General features: G+C 39.7%; 2 protein-coding genes across 2 annotated transcripts in view; one reads left to right on the plus strand and one right to left on the minus strand.

Annotated features, from left to right (window-relative positions):
- The first annotated feature begins 1,442 nt into the window (after positions 1-1,442).
- C1GALT1C1 (C1GALT1 specific chaperone 1) lies at positions 1,443-5,822 on the plus strand. The gene is made up of 2 exons (XM_023202160.1): positions 1,443-1,675; positions 4,328-5,822. The coding sequence occupies exon 2, from the start codon at positions 4,333-4,335 to the stop codon at positions 5,287-5,289; it is 957 nt and encodes a 318-aa protein (XP_023057928.1). The 5' UTR covers positions 1,443-1,675; positions 4,328-4,332; the 3' UTR covers positions 5,290-5,822.
- A 4,625-nt stretch (positions 5,823-10,447) lies between these two features.
- MCTS1 (MCTS1 re-initiation and release factor) overlaps positions 10,448-21,603 on the minus strand; it is an 18,985-nt gene continuing 7,829 nt past the window's right edge. Inside the window, exons 5-6 of the mRNA XM_023202161.3 lie at positions 20,427-20,494; positions 10,448-19,332 (exon numbers count right to left, since the gene is read on the minus strand). Coding sequence (XP_023057929.1) covers positions 19,251-19,332; positions 20,427-20,494 — 150 coding nt within the window. The 3' untranslated portion in view covers positions 10,448-19,250. The remainder of the gene's footprint in view (positions 19,333-20,426; positions 20,495-21,603) is intronic.

The raw sequence follows: 21,603 nt of genomic DNA on the forward strand, positions 1-21,603 counted from the left end.
TGGCTCACACCTGTAATCCCAGCACTGTGGAAGGCCGAGGCAGGTGGAACACCTGAGGTCAGGAGTTCGAGACCAGCCTGGCCAACATGGCGAAACCCCGTCTCTACTAAAAACAAAAAAAATTAACTGGACATAGGCCGCATGCCTGTAATCCTAGCCACTCAGGAGGCTGAGGCAGGAGAATCACTTGAAACCGGGAGACGGAGGCTGCAGTGAACCGAGATCCCGCCATTGCACTCCAGCCTGGGCAAAAAGAGTGAAGCTTGGTCTCAAAAAAAAAAAAGACACATCACATCAAATATTTAGTGGAAAGAGAGCTCTGCACTCCTAATTAGAAGACCTGAGGGCCAGGTGCAGTGGCTCACGGCTGTAATCCCAGCACTTTGGGAGGCAGAGGCGGGTGGATCACCTGAGGTCAGGAATTCAAGACCAGCCTGGCCAACCCTGTCTCTACTAATAATACAAAAATTAGCCAGGCGTGGTGGCGGGCTCCTGTAATCTCAGCTACTAAGGAGGCTGAGGTGGAAGAATCGCTTGAACCCGGGAGGCAGAGGTTGCACTGAGCCAAGATCGCGCTATTGCACTCCAACCTGGGTAACAAGAGCGAAACTCCGCCTCAAAAAAAAAAAAAAAAAAAGAGTCCTGGATTCCAGTCCCACCTCTGCCATTAACTTGCTGTGTGGCCTTTTGAAATTTCCTTATCCTTTTTAGGCCTGGTTCCTCAGCTGTAGTTCTACTATTCATTAATTCCACTAATATTTACTGTCCACTGCGTGCTGGCACTGTGGTTAAGTACTAGGAATACTGGGGTGAATACTAACGGCCACTACTTTTTAGTAAACGCTTACTCTAGGCCTGAAATTTTGCTAACGGAGTCATATGCACTATCTCATCTAATTTTCTATGAAAATAGGCAGTACTGTGACATTTCCTGTACTTTACAAATGAGGGAACTGAGGCACAGCGAGGTGAAGTAACTTTCCCAGGATATCAAAAGGTGTGGTGAAGACAGGATTGGATTCCAGGCAGTGGGGCTTCAGATCTCATTCCAATAATCATGAGAAACCCTTGATGCCATAATTGCATGACTATTTCAGTGGCCTGCGTTTTGGTCTCAGCCCAGGAGTACTAGGGGGGTGGGCAATATGAGGGTTCAAGGACGCAGGGGTACATCAGAGAAACCATCAAGAGGTCTGATAACAAGCGACACCGGGAGCAAGAATCTCTCGCTCTCGCAATTTCCATGCCAGGAAGGTGAAGTAGGAGGTGTCAGCGAGTCGTACGCACGGCCTCCTCTCTGGGCGTCCCGTTGGGTAAAAGGGAGCGTACGGGTCACGTAGGCCTAAAGCACGTCTCTGAACTCGGCAGGGGGCGGGGAGAAAGGGCACGCAGTGTGCGCGCAATGTGCGCGCAGCGTGCGCGCCGGCCCTTCCGACGCCTGAGCGGGCGGGCAAACGGACGGCTCCGCCCAGCCGCGGGCTCCTTTGCCCCGCCTCACTACCCCCGCCTTCGCGGCGCCCGTTTCCTGGCCCTCCCCACCTTTAGCGAGACCAACGAGAGGACACTGCCTGCGGCTAGAACATCCCGGCCAGGAGCGTAACCGAGTGGCGCGCCAACGTGAGGGGAAACCCGTGTGCGGCTGCGCTTTCCTACCCCCAAGCCGTTCTAGACGCGGGTGAGTGGCGGGGCCTTGACCCCCACCCCAAGCGCACCCTGACTCCCCTCCGTCTCTTGGGGGAGGCCTGGGCCCCAGCCCTCTCCCAGCATGCTCCACGCGGGATGCTTGGGCAGGTGCAGCGGGAGGCTTGTCAACACAGGAGACCGAGAGCCTTCTTCCTGGGGGCGCTCTCTTGGTCCTTCAGAGGGATCTCTAGGTTATCATGTCCTTCCTCTCACTTTTCTTCCCTATTTCGTCTTCCTTTTCCGTACTTCACTTCAACTACCTTCACCCAAAAAGGTTCCTCTAAAAACCATTGGGGTAATTTCTGTTTCATTTGTGCTCGTGTGCAGTTTTAAATTTCCTTCTGCACAAAGTATCCTATCATATGCATCCCTACTGTTACATTTTTTGCCTCTCTGATGGGGAAAAAATCTCCTTAGAATAATTTTTGCAAATTATTGTGTTTAAAATGTGCAGACTTACTGAGTTTTGATCACTATTTTTGCAGCCAGGAGTAGGATCGCCATCAGGAAGAATTCTGACACATATGACATAATTGAGCAAAGAAACGTGTGAATTATGTATTGGCCAGAAATAATGAAAACTGCGTGACATGAAATACAAAAATCCCATATAAATTAATTTTAGGGTGCACCTGACAATTTTTTTGTTTGTTTGTTTTGAGACAGAGTCGGGCTTTTGTCGCCCAGGCTGGAGTGCTGTGGCGCGATCTTGGCTTACTGCAACCTCCATCTCCCAGGTTCAAGCGATTCAGCCTCCTGAGTAGCTGGGATTATAGTCGTATGTCACCATGCCCGGCTAATTTTTGTATTTTTAGTAGAGACAGGGTCTCACCATGTTAGCCAAGCTGGTCTTGAACTCCTGACCTCAGGTGATCCACCCGCCTCGGCCTCCCAAAGTATTGGTATTACAGGCGTGAGCCACCGTGCACAGCGGACAATTCTAATATTATGCAGCGCTTGTTTTCTGTCACTTCTCTTCTTAGAACTGTGTTTATTGACCAAGTTCTGTGAGTGACAGAGGAAAGCCTTCCTGCCTCTTGCGCCACCCACCACTCAGAAATTACATCTGCCAAGCTATTCCACACCTTGTCTTTCTGGTAAAGTCAAAATTCCATTTCCTCTAGAAGAAAACCATAGGAGTGGTTTCCTTGTAACAATATGGTGCTTTTGGGTGCAAAACATCAGTTATGGTCAACAGATCCCACTTTTTTTCCATTTGTATGAAAACAAGGATATTCAGTGACCCATTTATCAAACTCTAATGTGGTAGAAGCACTATGGCAATTATTCTGTAATGGAAAAAAAACATTAAACTGATTCGAGAAATGTGGTTTCTAATCCACTTCTACCACTGTCTAACTGTGTGACTGAATCAGTTACTTAACCTCTGTGGACTTCCATTTCCTCTCTGTAAAATGAGAGAAGTGACTGACATTGGGTAGCTTTCTAAGGCTCCTTTCAACCATAAGAGAAAATGGGGAAATCCAAGTAGCTCAATAGATCGCTTTTTTCTGAAGATGGAAGGAAGATTGGAAAATTCAGCCTTTACTAGAATAAATGGTTAACATACAATTTTTTTTGAACAAGTGTATTTAATATCAGCTTTTAATTTCTTTTATTTATTTACTTTTTCTGAGACAGAGTCTCACTGTGATGCCCTGGCTAGAGTGCCGTGGTGAGATCACAGCTCACTGCAGCCTCCGCCTCCCAAGTTCAAGAGATTCTTGTGCCTCAGCCTCCCGAGTAACTGGGATTACAGGCACCCACCACCACGTCTGGCTAATTTTTTGTATTTTGGGTGGAGAGAAGGTTTCACCATGTTGCCCAGGCTGGTCTCGAACTCCTGAGCTCAAGGGATCCACCCACCTCAGCCTCCCAAAGTGCTGAGATAACAGCCATGAGCCATTGCACCCGGCTCTTAATTTCTAATTGAAATAAAAGTGTAAAGTTTTCCGTTTTTACTTCCCCAAAGAAGAAGAAAATTCGTTTTGAGGAAATAAAAATGTTTATTAATAGGCCCCAGATATGTCTATCAATATTCCTTTTTCATCCAAAAAATGTAACTTTTTATTATGGGCTTCTATTACATCAATAGTTGGGATACTGTATTGGAAACCATTTAGTTTTAGGAACAAACGGGTAAATATTAACATATATGATGTTATTCTCAAGAAACTCGGTTTAGATTTACTCAAAACACTTAAGGACAGCAGCCATCAGTTAAAGAAAGCACTATGTTGAGAACAGAAATGTCAGCACAATACCATTGGTGATTTGCCATTTATAGGTGGTTTTATCTATTCAATCCAAGGTTTTGGTATAAAAATCCATTATATTTTTAGAGGTATTTAAATAATGCAAGCTTGTGATGTGAAATTCTTTAAAGAGAATGGTGGATGGATAACCTCTGTAACACTGCTTTCAAGGGTTTATTAAATCCCCATAGATGAAGTGCAAAACAAATTCTCCATAGAGGAGTTGTTGCAAAGTTCCAGTTTATACCAAACAGTAATCAGATTCCATTGGAAGCTAAAGATTTTGAGAGTCCTTTGTACTATATGCAACTAACTTGATTTCAAGCTTGGGAACCTTTAAAAAAATCGTTTTCTATTAAGTATTTTAAGAGTCTTTTTCTTCTTTATAGGAAAAATGCTTTCTGAAAGCAGCTCCTTTTTAAAGGGTGTGATGCTTGGAAGCATTTTCTGTGCTTTGATCACTATGCTAGGACACATTAGGATTGGTCATGGAAATAGAATGCACCACCATGAGCATCATCACCTACAAGCTCCTAACAAAGAAGATATCTTGAAAATTTCAGAGGATGAGCGCATGGAGCTCAGTAAGAGCTTTCGAGTATACTGTATTATCCTTGTAAAACCCAAAGATGTGAGTCTTTGGGCTGCAGTAAAGGAGACTTGGACCAAACACTGTGACAAAGCAGAGTTCTTCAGTTCTGAAAATGTTAAAGTGTTTGAGTCAATTAATATGGACACAAATGACATGTGGTTAATGATGAGAAAAGCTTACAAATATGCTTTTGATAAGTATAGAGACCAATACAACTGGTTCTTCCTTGCACGCCCCACTACGTTTGCTATCATTGAAAACCTGAAGTATTTTTTGTTAAAAAAGGATCCATCACAGCCTTTCTATCTAGGCCACACTATAAAATCTGGAGACCTTGAATATGTGGGTATGGAAGGAGGAATTGTCTTAAGTATAGAATCAATGAAAAGACTTAACAGCCTTCTCAATATCCCTGAAAAGTGTCCTGAACAGGGAGGGATGATTTGGAAGATATCCGAAGATAAACAGCTAGCAGTTTGCCTGAAATATGCTGGAGTGTTTGCTGAAAATGCAGAAGATGCTGATGGAAAAGATGTATTTAATACCAAATCTGTTGGGCTTTCTATTAAAGAGGCAATGACTTACCACCCCAACCAGGTAGTAGAAGGCTGTTGTTCAGATATGGCTGTTACTTTTAATGGACTGACTCCAAATCAGATGCATGTGATGATGTATGGGGTATACCGTCTTAGGGCATTTGGGCATATTTTCAATGATGCATTGGTTTTCTTACCTCCAAATGGTTCTGACAATGACTGAGAAGTGGTAGAAAAGCATAATATGATCAGTGTATAAGACATGTGTTGTCATTATTTGTAGTAGTAACTACATATCCAATACAGCTGTATGTTTCTTTTTCTTTTCTAATTTGGTGGCACTGGTATAACCACACATTAAAGTTAGTAGTACATTTTTAAATGAGGGTGGTTTTTTTCTTTAAAGCACATGAACATTGTAAATGTGTTGGAAAGAAGTGTTTTAAGAATAATAATTTTGCAAATAAAGTATAAATATTATATTCATGTGATAAATTCTAAATTATGAATATTAGAAATCTGTGGCACATATTTTTGCTGATTGGTTAAAAAAATTTAACAGGTCTTTAGCATTCTAAGATATGCAAATGATATCTCTAGTTGTGAATTTGTGATTAAAGTAAAACTTTTAGCTGTGTGTTCCCTTTACTTCTAATACTGATTTATGTTCTAAGCCTCCCCAAGTGCCAATGGATTTGCCTTCTCAAAATATACAACTAAGCAACTAAAGAAAATTAAAATGAAAGTTGAAAAATATCCCTAAGAAAAAAAACTGAAAATTACTTACAAAATTGAGTAATTTTCCTGGAAGCTAATTTAGTGTCATTCCTCAGAGCATACGCAATTTCAGTGTAACTGTCTGTACTTCAGCATGCAGATACTGACATTGGATTGGTGCCTATGAAGAATGTCATGTCATTTAATTGTGTTGTTTCTCAGTTAATCAAGCTCCCAGCTGCAATTTGGATAAAGATGTGCTCCTGCTGGGTCAGTGAGTTCTGTGGAAATTTGAACTTGTTTTGGCCATCTGGCAATTTCACTTACCTGAGTTGAATCTGTTCTGTATTTTGTTTTGTTTTGTTTTGTTTTTTTGGCACAGAGTCTTGTTCTGTCGCCCAGACTGGAGTGCAGTGGCACAATCTCGGCTCATTGTAACCTCTGCCTCCTGGTTTCAAGCAGTTCTCCTGCCTTAGCCTTCCAAGTAGCTGGGATTACAGGTGCCCACCACCACGCCCAGCTAATTTTTTGTATTTTTAGTAGAGATGGGATTTTGCCATGTTGGCCAGGCTGGTCTCAAACTCTGACCTCAGGTGATCTACCCACCTTGGCCTCCCAAAGTTCTGAGATTACAGGCATAAGCCTCTGTGCCCATCCTGTTCTGATTTTGTTTCCTTGTTCAAGTTTAGGGATTTTTCCCATATTCACGGCTGTACCATATCTGTTTTCAGTGTGGAGGTCCTAACCTATCTACTTTGCGTTATCATACCTTTTCCCAAATTTCAATGGCTACTCAGAAACTTAATCTAGTGGTAGATGCAATAGCTCCTGTACTGATAAATGTGTGAAATGCTTAGAGCTGACTTCTTCTATAATCTGGCCAGCACATGCTGTAAGTCCCCATAGAGTGTTAGAGCATGACATTTTAGAGATCAATATTTCGTGTAACTGGCCTCATGATGGTAATGGTCTCCCACAGCTTTAGCAAATCAGAAAGAAAATTTCCTTAAGAAGGCCTTGGGCTTGAAGTTATTGATCCTCAGCGTAGTGTGTAAAACTTTGCTTTATTTCTGATTTTTCTCATTGAGGGTTTTGGTTAAGATGAAACGTTATTAGTTTTGAAGAATAACAAAACCCCTTTATGAAGCCCCGTAATATGTGGTCTCAGATGCAGTTACTTCAATCAAATCATGTTCAGTGTGAGTATAGTAATAAACAGTATCTCTCAGTGTGTGACACAGCTTATGTGTCATCTTTTCCCCAGCACCAGTATATTTAAAATTTTTCTATTGCATTTATCATCTTCACTTACATTCGTATATCAGAGTATCATAATAAACATGTCAGAATGCATTACATTATTTGTTTTGCTAATGAGTACTAAGATAACATTGCCTTTTAAACTAAATTGATGCTCTTGATTGTATCTTTATACATGAGTGGTTTTTTTGTTTGTTTGTTTGGTTGGTTGGTTGGTTTTTGAGACGGAGTTTTGCTCTTGTTGCCCAGGTTGGAGTGCAATGGCGCGATCTCTGCTCACTGCAACCTCTGCCTCCCGGGTTCAAGCTATTCTCCTGCCTCAGCCTCACGAGTAGCTGGGATTACAGGCATGTGCCACCACGCCCGGCTAATTTTGTATTTTTAGTAAAGACGGGGTTTCTCCATGTTGATCAGGCTGGTGTCGAACTCCTGACCTCAGGTGATCCACCCACCTCAGCCTCCCAAAGTGCTGGGATTACAGGCGTGAGCCACTGCGCCCAGCCAATACAGAAGTATTTTTTTAACGAAATGTTAGGTGTCTCAAATAATATGCTGTCTCTCTGAACTTACTTGCAGCCAGTCTTGTAGATAAAATCTGAATCAATAACAGAAAATAGTACTACTGAGGTTGTGTTACAGATTTGATCACCATATACGTCTGTTAGCTTTACGTAGAAAAATAATATAATCAGTAACCAAAAACAATAACCTTAACCCCATTCATGATGAGGAGAGAATTGGAAAGAATGGAGGTCTGATGGAAATTGATCGGGATTGTGAATATACTCTACATATGGCTAGTGGCTGTCATATTGGACAGCACAGGTCTAAGCAATTCTAAGTGTAAGATCCCACTCCTGACTGAGATGTGAATAAGAGAAAACGTGAAATTTCTTCTAAAAGTTGTATTTGTTTGTCTGGTTGTCTCAAATGCAATGGAAACCACAGCATGACTTTTAGCAGGCCCCAGACCATTGCCTTATGTGAGTTAAATCACTGGATCTTCCTTTTCAAAAGTAAAACATTGGATCTGGAGCAAAATATAGATTTAGACCCCTTGGCTATTTTCTGGGGGCAGTGGGCTGGTGGGGGAGTAAGCTAAAAGGTTGCTTGTGTATCAAATCTGATTAATAATGCTCAGATTTTTCTATAATGCATTTAAACAAACTCAGTTATTGGATGTTCTTAAAGCAGGGCACACCTGTAATAGAAAAGTTGCTGAAAATAGAGTCTGTTGATGATGTGCCACTAATTTCCCTTTCATTTGTTAAGAATATTGTGTTCTGGCTGGGCATGGTGGCTCACGCCTGTAATCCCAGCACTTTGGGAAGCTGAGGCTGGTGGATCACCTGAGGTCAGAAATTCAAGACCAGCCTGGCCAACATGGTGAAACCCTGTCTCTACTAAAAATAGAAAAATTAGCTGGGCGTGATGGCGGGCACCTATAATCCCAGCTACTCGTGAGGCTGAGGCAGAAGAATTGCTTGAACCTGGGAGGTGGAGCTTGCAGTGAGCCAAAATCATGCCATTGCACTGCAGCCTGGGGGACAAGAGCGAGACTCCATCTCAAAACAAAAAAAAATGTATATATATATAGTGTTCCTTTTGGTATGGGCTGACTTTGATGCACTCAGTACTTAACTGAGTGGTTATGTGAGAAGCATATGTTTATAGAAGTTAGCTTTCTTTTGGCATACAAAGACATTCAGCCATGTTTATCAACTCCCCCCCAAAAAAATATTGCCCCAAATTTTAAAAATAACTATACTTGATAGTTTTTACAAGTTTGAAAAAAATTACAAAAAATTACTCAATAATTCTAATATCACCAAAAATAAAATACTATAAAGCATTTAAAGGGTAATGGGAAAATGACTTGTTTGGAAAGTATAAAATGATGAAATGGTGTATCTCTAGGGTCTCTACCATAATAAAAAAAAAATCCAGCTTTACTAGTGTGGCATCCATACACTATAATTTTCTTTGTGTATATTGGGTGTCTATGAGGTCAATAGAAGGCAGTAGGCCTGGTACTTTGTGGAAAGCAAAAGGAACCCAAACTCATAATTCATCATAGTCAAATAATCATTTCACATAAGCTTTGCATGAGCAGTAAGACAAACTGTAATTTAGTAATGTAGTATTAGAATATAGTGGTCAGCCCTAGATTTGATAGTTTTTTGTTTGTTTGTTTGTTTTCCCAGGCTGGAGTGCAGGCACGGTCTTGGCTCACTGCAACCTTGCAACCTCTGCCTCCTGGGTTCAAGCATTTCTCCTGCCTCAGCCTCCCAAATAGCTGGGATTACAGGCATGCACCACCACACTCGGCTAATTTTTGTATTTTTAGTAGAGACGGGGGTTCACCATGCTGGCCAGGCTGGTCTCAAACTCCTGACCTCAAGTAATCCACCTGCCTTGGCCTCCCAAAGTGCTGGGATTACAGGCATGAGCCACTGCGCCCTGCCTGATAAATGCTATTTCTTCTAACCCACATAGTTCCCATTTCTTTAGGTTTCTACTGATTACATGCAAGAATAGCCACATTAGTTATGCCATTGCTTTGGAAATTTGGCAAAAACCCTAGCAGAAAGAGCAGGACTTAAAAATAAGACTCAGGTTTTAGAGAGAGAAATAGGAGGGTAACTGCCTTTAAAGAGTGACAGACTTCCATTAGAAAAAAAAAAAATGCTTTGATCTAGTGAGTGAATGATAGAGACATCCACCTAGTTTCCCAAAGTGTTGAATTAATAGAAATATTCCAATAGTCAAAATACCACCCCTGTACCATCTGAGGGGAAGAGGGAAAAACTTCCTGGCTTGATGGAAGACTGAATGCTGGCACCGATCATCTTTTTCATACTGAACCACTTTAAAGCACTTGCCTCTAGTGTGAAGCTTCAGGGAATACTGCCTATTCTCCAACCCATTGCCGTCCAACAGATAAAACATGAGCCATATGTAATTTCACATTTTCTTTTTTCTTTTTTTTTTGAGACAGTCTGTGTCGCCCTGGCTGGAGTGCAGTGGCGTGATCTCGGTTCACTGCAAGCTCCGCCTCCCGGGTTCACGCCATTCTCCTGCCTCAGCCTCCTGAGTAGCTGGGACTACAGGCACCGGCCACCACGCCCGGCTAATTTTTTTTCTATTTTTAATGGAGATGGGGTTTCACCATGTTAGCCAGGATGGTCTCAAACTCCTGACCTCGTGATCCGCCTGCCTTGGCCTCCCAAAGTGCTGGGATTACAGGCGTGAGCCACCGCGCCCAGCCTTTAATTTCACATTTTCTAATAGTCACATTTAAAAAGTAAAGACACAGGTGAAACTACTTTTAGTAATATAGTTTATTTAACCCAAATATATCCAAAATATTATCATTTCAACATGTAACCAACAGGAAAGAATAGTTTACATTATTTATAAAGTCTTTGAAATCCAGGGTGTATTTTACAGTTAAGCACATCTTAATTCAGACTAGTCACATTTCAAGTATTCAGTAGCCACATATGCATGGGCAGTGACTACCATATTAGATAGCATAGGTCTAAGCAAGTCCAGAAGTATGAGACCCCAAGGGCTAAATGTGAATGGGCGAAAACTTAGTTTCTTCTAAAAGTTTATTTTTTTGATTTTCTTTAATGCAATGCAAACTGCAGCCTGACTTACAGCAAGCCCCAGGCCATCTCCTTGCATGAGTTCAATCACTGGATTTTTCTTCTCAAAATTAAATCATTGGATCTGGAGCAATATATAGATTAGGCCCCTTAATGTTTTTTCCCTTAAATTATAACTGAACCCAAACTCTTCCTGTCATTAATTTTAATATCTTTTTCTTTTTGTTTTTTTTTTTTAGACGGAGTCTTGCTCTGTCGCCCAGGCTGGAGTGCAGTGGCACGATCTCAGCTCACTGCAACCTCTGCCTCCTGGGTTCAAGTGATTCTCCTCCCTCAGCCTCCCACATAGCTGGGATTACAAGCACATGCCACCACACCCGGCTAAAATTTTTTTTTTTTTTTTTTTTTGTATTTTTAGTAGAGACGGGGTTTCACCCTGTTGACCAGGGAGTTCTTGATCTTCTGACCTCGTGATCCACCTGCCTTGGCCTCCCAAAGTGCTGGGATTACAGGTGTGTGCCACCATGCCCAGCTAATTTTTTTTTTTTTTTTTTTGCGACAGAGTCTTGCTCTGTTGCCCAGGCTGGAGTGCAGTGGTGTGATCTCAGCTCACTGCAAGCTCCGCCTCCCGGGTTCATGCCACTCTCCTGCCTCAGTCTCCTGAGTAGCTGGGACTACAGGTGCCCACCACCATGCCTGGCTAATTTTTTGTGTTTTTAGTAGAGATGGGGTTTCACCATGTTGGTCAGGCTGGTATTGAACTCCTGACCTCATGATCCACCCACCTTGGCCTCCCAAAGTACTGGGATTACAGGCGTGAACCACTGCACCCGGGCTTTCCCAGATATCTTCAAAGCAACTGCTAGTCCTGCTTTTACACATTACACTCTACATTCTCATTGCCCCACTTAACTAACCCTCCCTCATGTCCTTTTCTAAAGATGTAGAAAAGACTTTGAAATAGCATAACATTTAAATGGTCACAAATCACCTGGCTTGAAAATGACTAATAATAGGAAAAGCAGACCTCAGGACTGAGTTCAATTTCAAGATTCTCCTACTCTACTTTGCTGTTTAAGAGGGAAACAGAAAAACATTACTCCAGCCGCACAAATATGATACTGTGCAAGCATCCCACTCTTACCTCATTCAAATCCTACCCATATTTTCCCATTGTGGAACACAGCCTTGCCATCTTATACCTCTGTCCAGTAACCCATAAAGATGGTGATTTGAATTTGGGCCAAGATTTAACATTTTATGAAATACAAGGGGAGTTTCCTGCAAAACACAGGATTTGCAGACAAGCAGACTTAGGTTCAAATTCCAGTTCTGCCATTTATTACCTCAGAGAGGTCATACAACTTTTCTGAAGTTGTATGACCTCTCTGAGCCTTAGTTTCTTCGTTTGTAAAATGAGAATTAAAATCTACCTCATGGAATCATTGCTAAGATTAAGCAAGATATATAAGTAGAGCTTGTGCACATGGTAGGTACTTGGGGAATGTTATTTCTCCTTCCCTCTTACTCATCTGGACAACTTTAGCATTCTAAATAGTTAAATATGTATCAATCCTTTGTATTAAATATCTTGATGGTAAAATATTAAAATATTGATGTGAATAACAGCTGGTATTGAATATTCAAATTAGGGGAACTCTTTCATTGTTTTAAGATAACATCTGTACATTTAATCTGTGCCATGCAATAAAACAGCTTTTCCTGAAACAGCCTTTTAAAAACTATTTTTAAGAAATTCATAAGTTACTTTTAAGAACATTAGCTTAGAACATCTTCCCCTTTCACAACAAATTAGACATTAGAGCCAAAATTGCCCAAATTGTTATGGTTTCTATCTCCCTACACTTTAATCAAGATATCTGTCTTTATATCAGCAAAAACCACTGCTTAAGTGAGATTCCTGCATCCCAATAAATGTATCTGGGCATTTGGTACTTGAGAGGATTGGGTTTGACAACACCCAGAAGCTATTGAGGCCATGTGCCTTCTCTCAGACCTTTGCATTCAGGAGCAACAAAGCAGAAACACTTTGTGGACTCCTCTTCAGACACTTTACAAAATATAAAATTTTAACCTTGTGAAACACAAAATAAATGCAGGATAAATGTCCGAACATTTTAGCCCCTACTATTTTTGAAACTGAATAAAGCCATGCTAGTGAAAAATATTTTCCCGTCAGTGCTTTTTGGAAGCTATTTAGTAGATATTAATTTGATGGGTTAGAGATTGCTATTATCCCATTAAATGAAGCTGTTTCTACTTTGTATTCAAATATATTTCAAGTTGAACTTACTTAAATCTAAAATGCTTACACAAGCAAACTGTAGAAATAATTTAGTCACGCAAAAGAAAACTTTTTCTTAATCCTGGATAAGTCAGTTCTCTAAGAAAGCTGTCCAGGGCCTACAGAGCAAAAAGGACTTTCCTTCCAGCCTCCTCACCACGTCCAATCTAGTCCAGATGTGAAGAGTCAATTTTGGTTTTAAACAAAATTTGCATGCAGCAGCATTAGAACTAATGAAAACAGTATCCAGACTAAGATGTGCATACAAAATCTTTCAGATCTTGAGAAACTCAAAATGTGTTAAAACATCAGTCAGCAGGAACAGACATCTCAAGCTCCACTGATAAGGAAGCAAAACTGGAACGATATGCTGCTTTTACAAGGGTCTCAAATTTAAGCTCACTCAAGGACTTAATATTAATAGACAGTGTCAAACTAACATGCAGTTTCATCATTAAATCATCATATTGGTTTACAAGTTTCCAAGCCTCAGGGCTTCATTATGCATCAGCATAAGACAACCCCAGAATTTGGGGACAAAGACAACATCGCTTTTTGAAAGAGGTGGTAAGAATAATAACAGGTTGGCCAATCTTGGAAGTCACCCCAATACGGCTTCCCGTGAACCAAAAAGGGAATTGAATTTTACTTGTTTTCAAGGCATATGTTTGGAAAAATAGCACTTTCTCCAAGCATGTGCTTAGTTAGAACAAATGATTTATTGCTTAAAACCCAGTCTTTTACTCACACGCTTGTGAAAATAAGAAGAAATTACCTATTTCACCATAGATTATTAAATGGAAGTTAATAGTTATTGACAATTGAGCCTTATAATACATTAAAATTATAAAGAAAAAGTAAATATTCCTGTCTTTAAATTCTAGGTGGTAGAGTTCTGAGAACACTTACAATGAACTTTAAGGGAGTAATTGATTATGCCTTTGAAGTCTCCTATAGTCACATATTAGCTGAAAGTAAAGCATTTTAAAATTGGAGAATGAAATGAAGAGCAATAAAATTTGTTATATGAAAACTGTGGTTTTACTTTTAAAATGGGATTTTAAAAATGTATTAGTTGGGCCGGGCACGGTGGTTCACAACTGTAATCCCAGCACTTTGGGAGGCCAAGGCAGGTGCATCACCTGAGGTCAGGAGTTTAAGACCAGCCTGGCCAACATGGTGAAACCCTGTCTCCACTAAAAATACAAAAATTAGCCGGGTATGGTGGCGCACACCTGGGATCCCAGCTACTCGGGAGGCTGAGGCAGAAGAATCACTTGAACCCGGAAGGCAGAGGTTGTAGTGAGCCAAGATCGCACCACTGCACTACAGTCTGGGCAATGGAGCAAGACTCCATCTTAAAAACAACAAAAAATGTATGAGTTTAATGAGTTTGATTTTTTGCTTTCTGTTTCTGCCTAAAGATAAACCAATTTAGCATATGTTGATATTAAGATGTCTGTCATATTTTGAATATTAGCCTGTTGATTTACAGTCTTCCACATAAGACTGATGCCTGAAGCTCAATTTTTGGTTAACTGCTTCTGTTAGTTACACACCTTTTCCTACTTTCCTCTAATCCAACTCTGTTTAGTCATTTGAAATATCAGTTTTCACCTGTTAGTATCACTGGCTATGTTTGCTATATTTCACAAATACATTTCTAAAACAATCCATTTAATTAGAATTGGACATTAATAGTGAGAAGTCATTCTCTGTAACAACTAAGATTTTAAGGAGAAATTATTTCACTAATTCATCTTTTATTTCTCAAAGTGTTCAAGGCTAAAATTTGGAGTTAATTTTCATTCTAAGAGGCAAATATTAATTATACTAATGAGTTCGGATGTTTTTATTTATTTTTCCTCCCAATGACCTATTCTTAATGAACATGGTATTATTAAGAGAAATTCCAGTGAATCATCTCCTGTATTTTTCCACATGCATAAATTATATCCCCTAAGGCGAGCCTTTTAAACAGACAAATGAACCTAATAGTCTCAACAATGATTTAAAAACTGGCCCTCAATTTTGTTCATTCATTCCTGATCTGGTGGAGTTGTGGTCCTTTACTTGGTTTTAACACAATATTCAACAAATTTGTTGTTATAGTTGATAATATCTATTCATTCTTTTACCTGCCTTAAAAAGTGTAATAAAAGTATACAAAGTATAAAATACATACAAGTATAAAAAAGTATAATACATTTAATTTACATGCATCAGTCTCTACGATGACAAGTATGATTTCTTAGAAACTGATGCATACATTTTCACTGTTTTTCTTTCATTATATATCAGTTTTAATGGATACTCCATAGAAATTGGAATCATTTTGAGTTTCCTGAAGAGCCTTGATAATTATATTCTCAAAATTAAGGAACCTAGATAAACAAAGTTAAAATATTTACCACATTTTGCTTGGGCATACATTCATATTTCTATTAATATATAATTGCTACATTATTAATAAGTGAAATATTATAATGAAACACTTCCACGAATTTAGTGAATTGTAATTCTTATCTCTTCCTCTGAAGTATTATACTTAGAAATACTGTATCTTCAGTTACTGATTTGTGTACAGAGGGGGAACCTGGCTGGATATCATTATTATTTGATATATGCCATATAACCTTCTGTTTGGGGAATATAAAATCCCTCAAATTGGAAATGTTCATGACTACCAATGGAATGAATCCAGCTGTTTTTGTTTGGGGTCCAGAGCATAAAAAAAGAAAAGGAAAAATGCAGCTTCCCAACAGACCACTACCAAACCACCATAACAGACAGTCTGCTGGAAGAGAACTGATCAGGCCATTATGTCACTGGACAACAGGACAATCATCTGAGTTGGAATGCTGAATCACAGCAACTCCAGGACATCTGGGATTTTTTTTTACCCTCACATTAGATACAATCTATGGCATATTATATTTAGTTCATTTCTAATTTACAATTTTTGATGACTAAAATTGGAAAAGTATTAGTACATTCCTACTGGCTTTACATATTAGTATTGGGCTGTCACCATTACCCAGATTATTTAAAATGTAAATTTTCTTTACTCACTAGATTGGAAGCTCCTTAAGGGCAAAGGCTACTTCTGTATTATTCATCTTCATGCCACGTCACTTGGAATCTAGTAGATACTCAATAAATACCTGTTGAGCTGAACTGATCTTGTCTGAGTACAAGTGAGTTCAATACACAAGTTGCTAGATTGTAGGTTGGTTTGACACAAACTTAATTTTGAAACTAAAAATGAATGAAAGACACACTGCCTGAGAGAAGCAGGCTCTCTATTCCTGTATTCTTATTCTCAGGAATATGGGTAAACTAAGTTTCCATTAAGCATGGTATCTAAAGATGCTGACATATCTGCTAGTTTAATCTCTTTGAATTGCCTTTCATGCATGACCTAATGTTTAGAAAATGACCAGGATCACACAGGTAGAGTGACATCCCGGATTAACAGTGATGAGCAGAGGCCTCAGACTCAAGGGAAGCAGAGAACATACATATTTAGTCCATATCACCAAGGCAACACAGTGTACCTCAGCACAGTAGAAAAACAAGCACAGATGTTGATGTTGAATATTTAAAAAGTGTTCCTTACACCCACTGTAACAGTGGTTAGACACAAACATGAATTATTTCAAAAACCAAGCTATTAAAAGTTTTTACTTTTCTAATGTGTGTATATGTGTGCTTTGTTTTTCATTGCTAATACTCCATAGGCAATCTTGGTCAAATAACATTATCTTAGCACCAAAAATAAAGGTTCAAAGTTTGATTTTGACATAAATTACTTGTATATTCCTTTTAAGAACATAAGGAGCTACAGGCCTCAAATAGGGTGCCTCCTCCCCCAAATAGGGAGACATCTGAATTTGAAGCCAGTAAGTCAGCAAAAAATGAAACTATCTGTTGAAGAAACCTCCCTGGGAGATGACTTAATGAGTTCCTGATGAGACTATTTATACTTTTATGGATCAGGAATAAATAATATGGTAAGCTGCAGAATAAAACTGTCATAACAAAAGGAAAACTACATGGAACTTGGAAAGGATATAGGAAATAAAATATCAGGGCACCTCTGTGGGCTAGGAAAGAGATGAGATTTTGGCAGAGATAAGCATTCTAATTAACGATGAAGCAGGAAAAATTCTCCAAGTTTTACCTCAGCACAACTGAAATATTACCCCAATTTATCAATCTTCCTTTGCTCATACCTATGTTTACCAAGTAACTTCCTGTTTCCTAATTGTTTACCATAGGCGGACCTATCACTATGAATTAATACATTTATATTCTAACTGAGGAATCTCCAAGTCTTACAAGTTTCATCAGTGGGAAATGGTTTCTCAAGCTGAGGGTCAGACCCTGGATCTATGTCCACCTATGTTACATCCTGGGAGACCCAGCTGGAACAGCCAGCCAAATGATCTCTCTCTTTTTGCTATCCACCCTCACCTTTCTCACCAACTTCTAACTGTAACACAGGTCACCACAATCTTGTATATGTCTGTATCCATCTGAAAAATAAAATCACATGTCATATATTGGTAAACAACCAAATGAAGATGGCTAAGACACTAGAATAACAGCAAGGTTATCAGGAAGAAAAATGGTCTTTATCAATAAATAAATCCACAACTGCTCTTTTAACTCCCCAAACAGATTACTGTTCTTACTAAAGCAGGTCCATGTCCCTCATATTCCACTTATAGAAGATATACATTATTTGAGGAATCTAGTGAGGACCCAAATCCAGATGTTCTGGGCATCTGTTTGGTATGACTTTACTCAAAAGAAGGCACTAAAAAAACTGAACCTGAATCTGATCAATCTTACTTGTTTACAGGATACACAGGAGGCATACAAACAAGTTAATGACTTCATGGTGATACAATCAACAAAATCCAGAATATGTGTGGAAACTTTAAAGACAAAACAACTAGATTTCTTAAATAATTTAAGGGGGAAAAGAAAAGAAAACTTATAAATTAAATAGACTTCAATAAATAACAACCAAATGCAATGTATGAACCTTGTGTGGTACCTATTTCAAGCAAACCAATAGTTAAGAGACAAGAGAATTAACAGTCTAGATATTTGATCATATTAAGAAACAGTTCAACTTTTTAGGTGTGATAATGGTATTGTGGAGTTTTTCTAATTTTTAAAGATACATACTAAAGTAGTTATGATGCCAGGCATGGTGACTCATGCCTATAATCCCAGCACTTTGGGAGGCTGAAGGGAGGCGGATCACTTGAGGCCAGGAGTTCAAGACCAGCCTGGCCAACTACAAAATATATAAAAATTAGCTGGGCACGGTGGCTCACGCCTGTAATTCCAACACTTTGGGAGGCTGGGGGTGGGGGGAGGTGGATCACCTGAGGCCAGGAGTTCAAGGCCAGTCTGGCCAATATAGCGAAACCCCATCTCTACCAAAAATACAAAAATTAGCTGGGTATGGTGGCACATGCCTGTAATCCCAGCTACTCAGGAGGCTGAGGCACAAGAATCGGTTGAACCCAGGAGGTGGAGGTCACAGTGAACCAAGATCACACCACTGCACTCCAGCCTGGGCAACAGAGCAAGACCCTGTTTCAAAAAAAAAAAAAAAGAATAAAGTAGTTATGGATGAAATGATAGGATGTCTGGGATTTGCTTCAAAATAATTGGGGAGGGGGGTGGGGAAAAATAATTGAGGTACAGATGAAATAAGACTGACCATAAACTGAAACTGGGTGATGGATATGGAAAGGTCCATTATACTATTCTCCAGACTTCTGAATATGTTTAGAATTTTCCATTGAAAAGTTAAAAAAAAAAAAATCAACAAACAAAACACACACACACACACACACACACACACACACACAAGAGAAGGAGCACTGCTGGGTCGCCTGGAGTAATAGAATAAAATTCCTAGTCTAGTTTCTAGCCCCATTTAACTAGACAGTTTCTCTAGGGGTCTACCATAAAGTGCAATCCATTGACCAAGTCCTGCTCTTCACTCTTATATCATTAGCCTAAGAAAGGACGTTAAGTTGTCTGAGTTTGGTTACTTACCAGATACCTTTTAATGTCCAAGTTTGCTACCCAATTTTAACTTGAGTTTAAGAAAACTTAAAATAATTTCTGAAGCTAACAGAATTTTAGCATCTGGTGAATTTATTCAGCATAACCACAGGCATTATCTTCATGCTGTCACACACAGACACAAACACAGATACAGCACAATATCCATATTTAGCCCAAGTGCATTCCTTCTGAGGCTCATTTATATGTCTTCATATGCCACAGCCCATCATTTAAATAATGGATATTTTCAATGCCAATTCCTTTGTTGACTTTCTCACTGTAGAAGGGAAAAAAACACATAAACATACTTTTATGCATTTTTATAGTCTTGTGATAAATATAATTCAAAGTATATTGTTATTTTTTAATTATTAAGCCACAAGTAAAGAACTTATTGCCATCACAATTACGTTGTTGTTTATATTAAACTACATTACTCTGTGGCAGCTTATATCTAAAAGTGATTTTAGTGATCTAACTAGTGGGTCTATAGAACCAGAGTAACAATGTCACAAGACTAGGGGAATATCAAAATGCTACATTAACCCTGAAACAAAATTAATACCACTAATTTGGTCATCAAATGGGTTCTAGAGTTTTTAAATATACTGCCTATGTTTTAGTAATATATCTTTACTAGTTCTCTAAATATTCTACATTTCTTGTACTACCAGGTCAGAATATAAGATAAATACTGTGTGGTGGTGAGATACATCACTGTTTTTAAAACTAGCAGTAATGACCAGGCACAGTGGCTCACACCTGTAATCCCGCACTTTGGGAGGCCAAGGTGGGTAGATCACTTGAGGTCAGGAGTTTGAGACTGACCTGGCCAACATGGTAAAACCCCGTCTCTACTAAAAATACAAAAATTAGCTCAGCATGATGGCGCACGCCTATAATCCCAACTACTTGGAAAGCTGAGGCAGGAGAATTGCTTGAACCCGGGAGGCAGAGGTTGCAGTGAGCTGAGATCACTCCACTACACTCCAGCCTGGGCAACAGAGTGAGACTCCATCTCAAAAAAATTTAAAAAAATAAAAATAAAATGAAGATAGCAGTAAAACATCTTCCCTCCTCCCCCAATTTAAATTATATTAAATAAGATTCCTAAAGTACCACATACGCACATATAAAACAGCTGTGTTGGCACATGGGTTCTTTTCAGTGCTTCAGAAGGACTACAATCCTGAAGACAAAATAGGTTTCACTGGCTTCCTAAGTGTTAGGAAATATCAGAAATGAAGCTTTTTGTGCTTGGATATTTGTGTAATGTGGTATACATGACAGCAAATTTCACCTGTAATTCTGATGCTTCCTGGGTTGGTTACCCATATATCAAAAGTTAAGGGGGCCTAAAGTAAGACTTACATGTCTTCTGCAGACATCTTCATGACTCCAACACATAGAGCATGCTGTTTTCCTTCTGCCATGATAGCCTGAAAGAACACAGCTAAGAAAACTATTTATCAAAATGCCTTGGGGCCTCCCCATCAAGGGAAGGGTGTCGAGTAATGATCACGTTACTAGTTAAGCCACTTGGAACACCTCTTGTGTCTTCTCCTAGACCATTAACTCCTTGAGAGCAGAGACCTAGCAGAGTCTGTGGGTATCCTGTACTCAGTAAATGCTAAATGAATAAATCTAATAACCCCTTTTCTTTCAAGTCAAATGTTAATACTATAACCCATGCCCACAAAACCAGAATAAGTCATACAAAAAAAGTAAAATTTCTTGCACATAAATACTAAAAGCCATGAAATCAATAAATATTAATTGCTCTGATTAATTATTCTGATCAGTGAATGGTGGGGGTTTTTGTTTGTTTTTGAAACGGAGTCTCACTCTGTTGCCCAGGCTGGAGTGCAATGGCGCAGTCTTGGCTCACTGCAACCTCTGCCTCCCAGGTTCATGCAATTCTCCTGCCTCAGCCTCCCAAGTAGCTAGGACTACACCACACCCGGCTAATTTTTGTATTTTTAGTAGAGACGGGATTTCACTATGTTGGCCAGGCTGGTCTTGACCTCCTGACCTCATGATCCGCCTGCCTTGGCCTCCCGAAGTGGTGACATTACAGGTGTGAGCCACCATGGCCAGCTGTTTGTTTGGTTTTTTGAGATGAAGTCTTGCTCTGTCACCCCGGCTAGAGTGCAGTGGTATGATCTCGGCTCACTGCAACCTCTGCCTCATGAGTTCAAGCAATTCTCCTGCCTCAGCCTCCTTAGTAGCTGGGATTACAGGTGCACACCACCCCACCCGGCTAATTTTTGTATTTTTAGTAGAGACAGGGTTTCGCCATGTTGGCCAGGCTTGTCTCAAACTCCTGACCTCACGTGATCTGCCCGCCTCAGCCTCCCAAAGTGCTGGGATTACAGGCGTGAGCCACCACACCCAGCCTGAATGGTAGTTTTATGTAAAGGATGTTTTAAAATAATAGTTAAATTCCCAGTCTATCTTTAAGAGCCCGATATAACAGTTTCAACCTTTCTAGAAAAACCAGAGTGGTCTTGATTAACATTTGAAGTTTCTGGAATGTTAAACACTGCAG

This window comes from Piliocolobus tephrosceles, chromosome 12 (assembly GCF_002776525.5).
Source record: "Piliocolobus tephrosceles isolate RC106 chromosome 12, ASM277652v3, whole genome shotgun sequence".
Classification (NCBI taxonomy): domain Eukaryota; kingdom Metazoa; phylum Chordata; class Mammalia; order Primates; family Cercopithecidae; genus Piliocolobus; species Piliocolobus tephrosceles.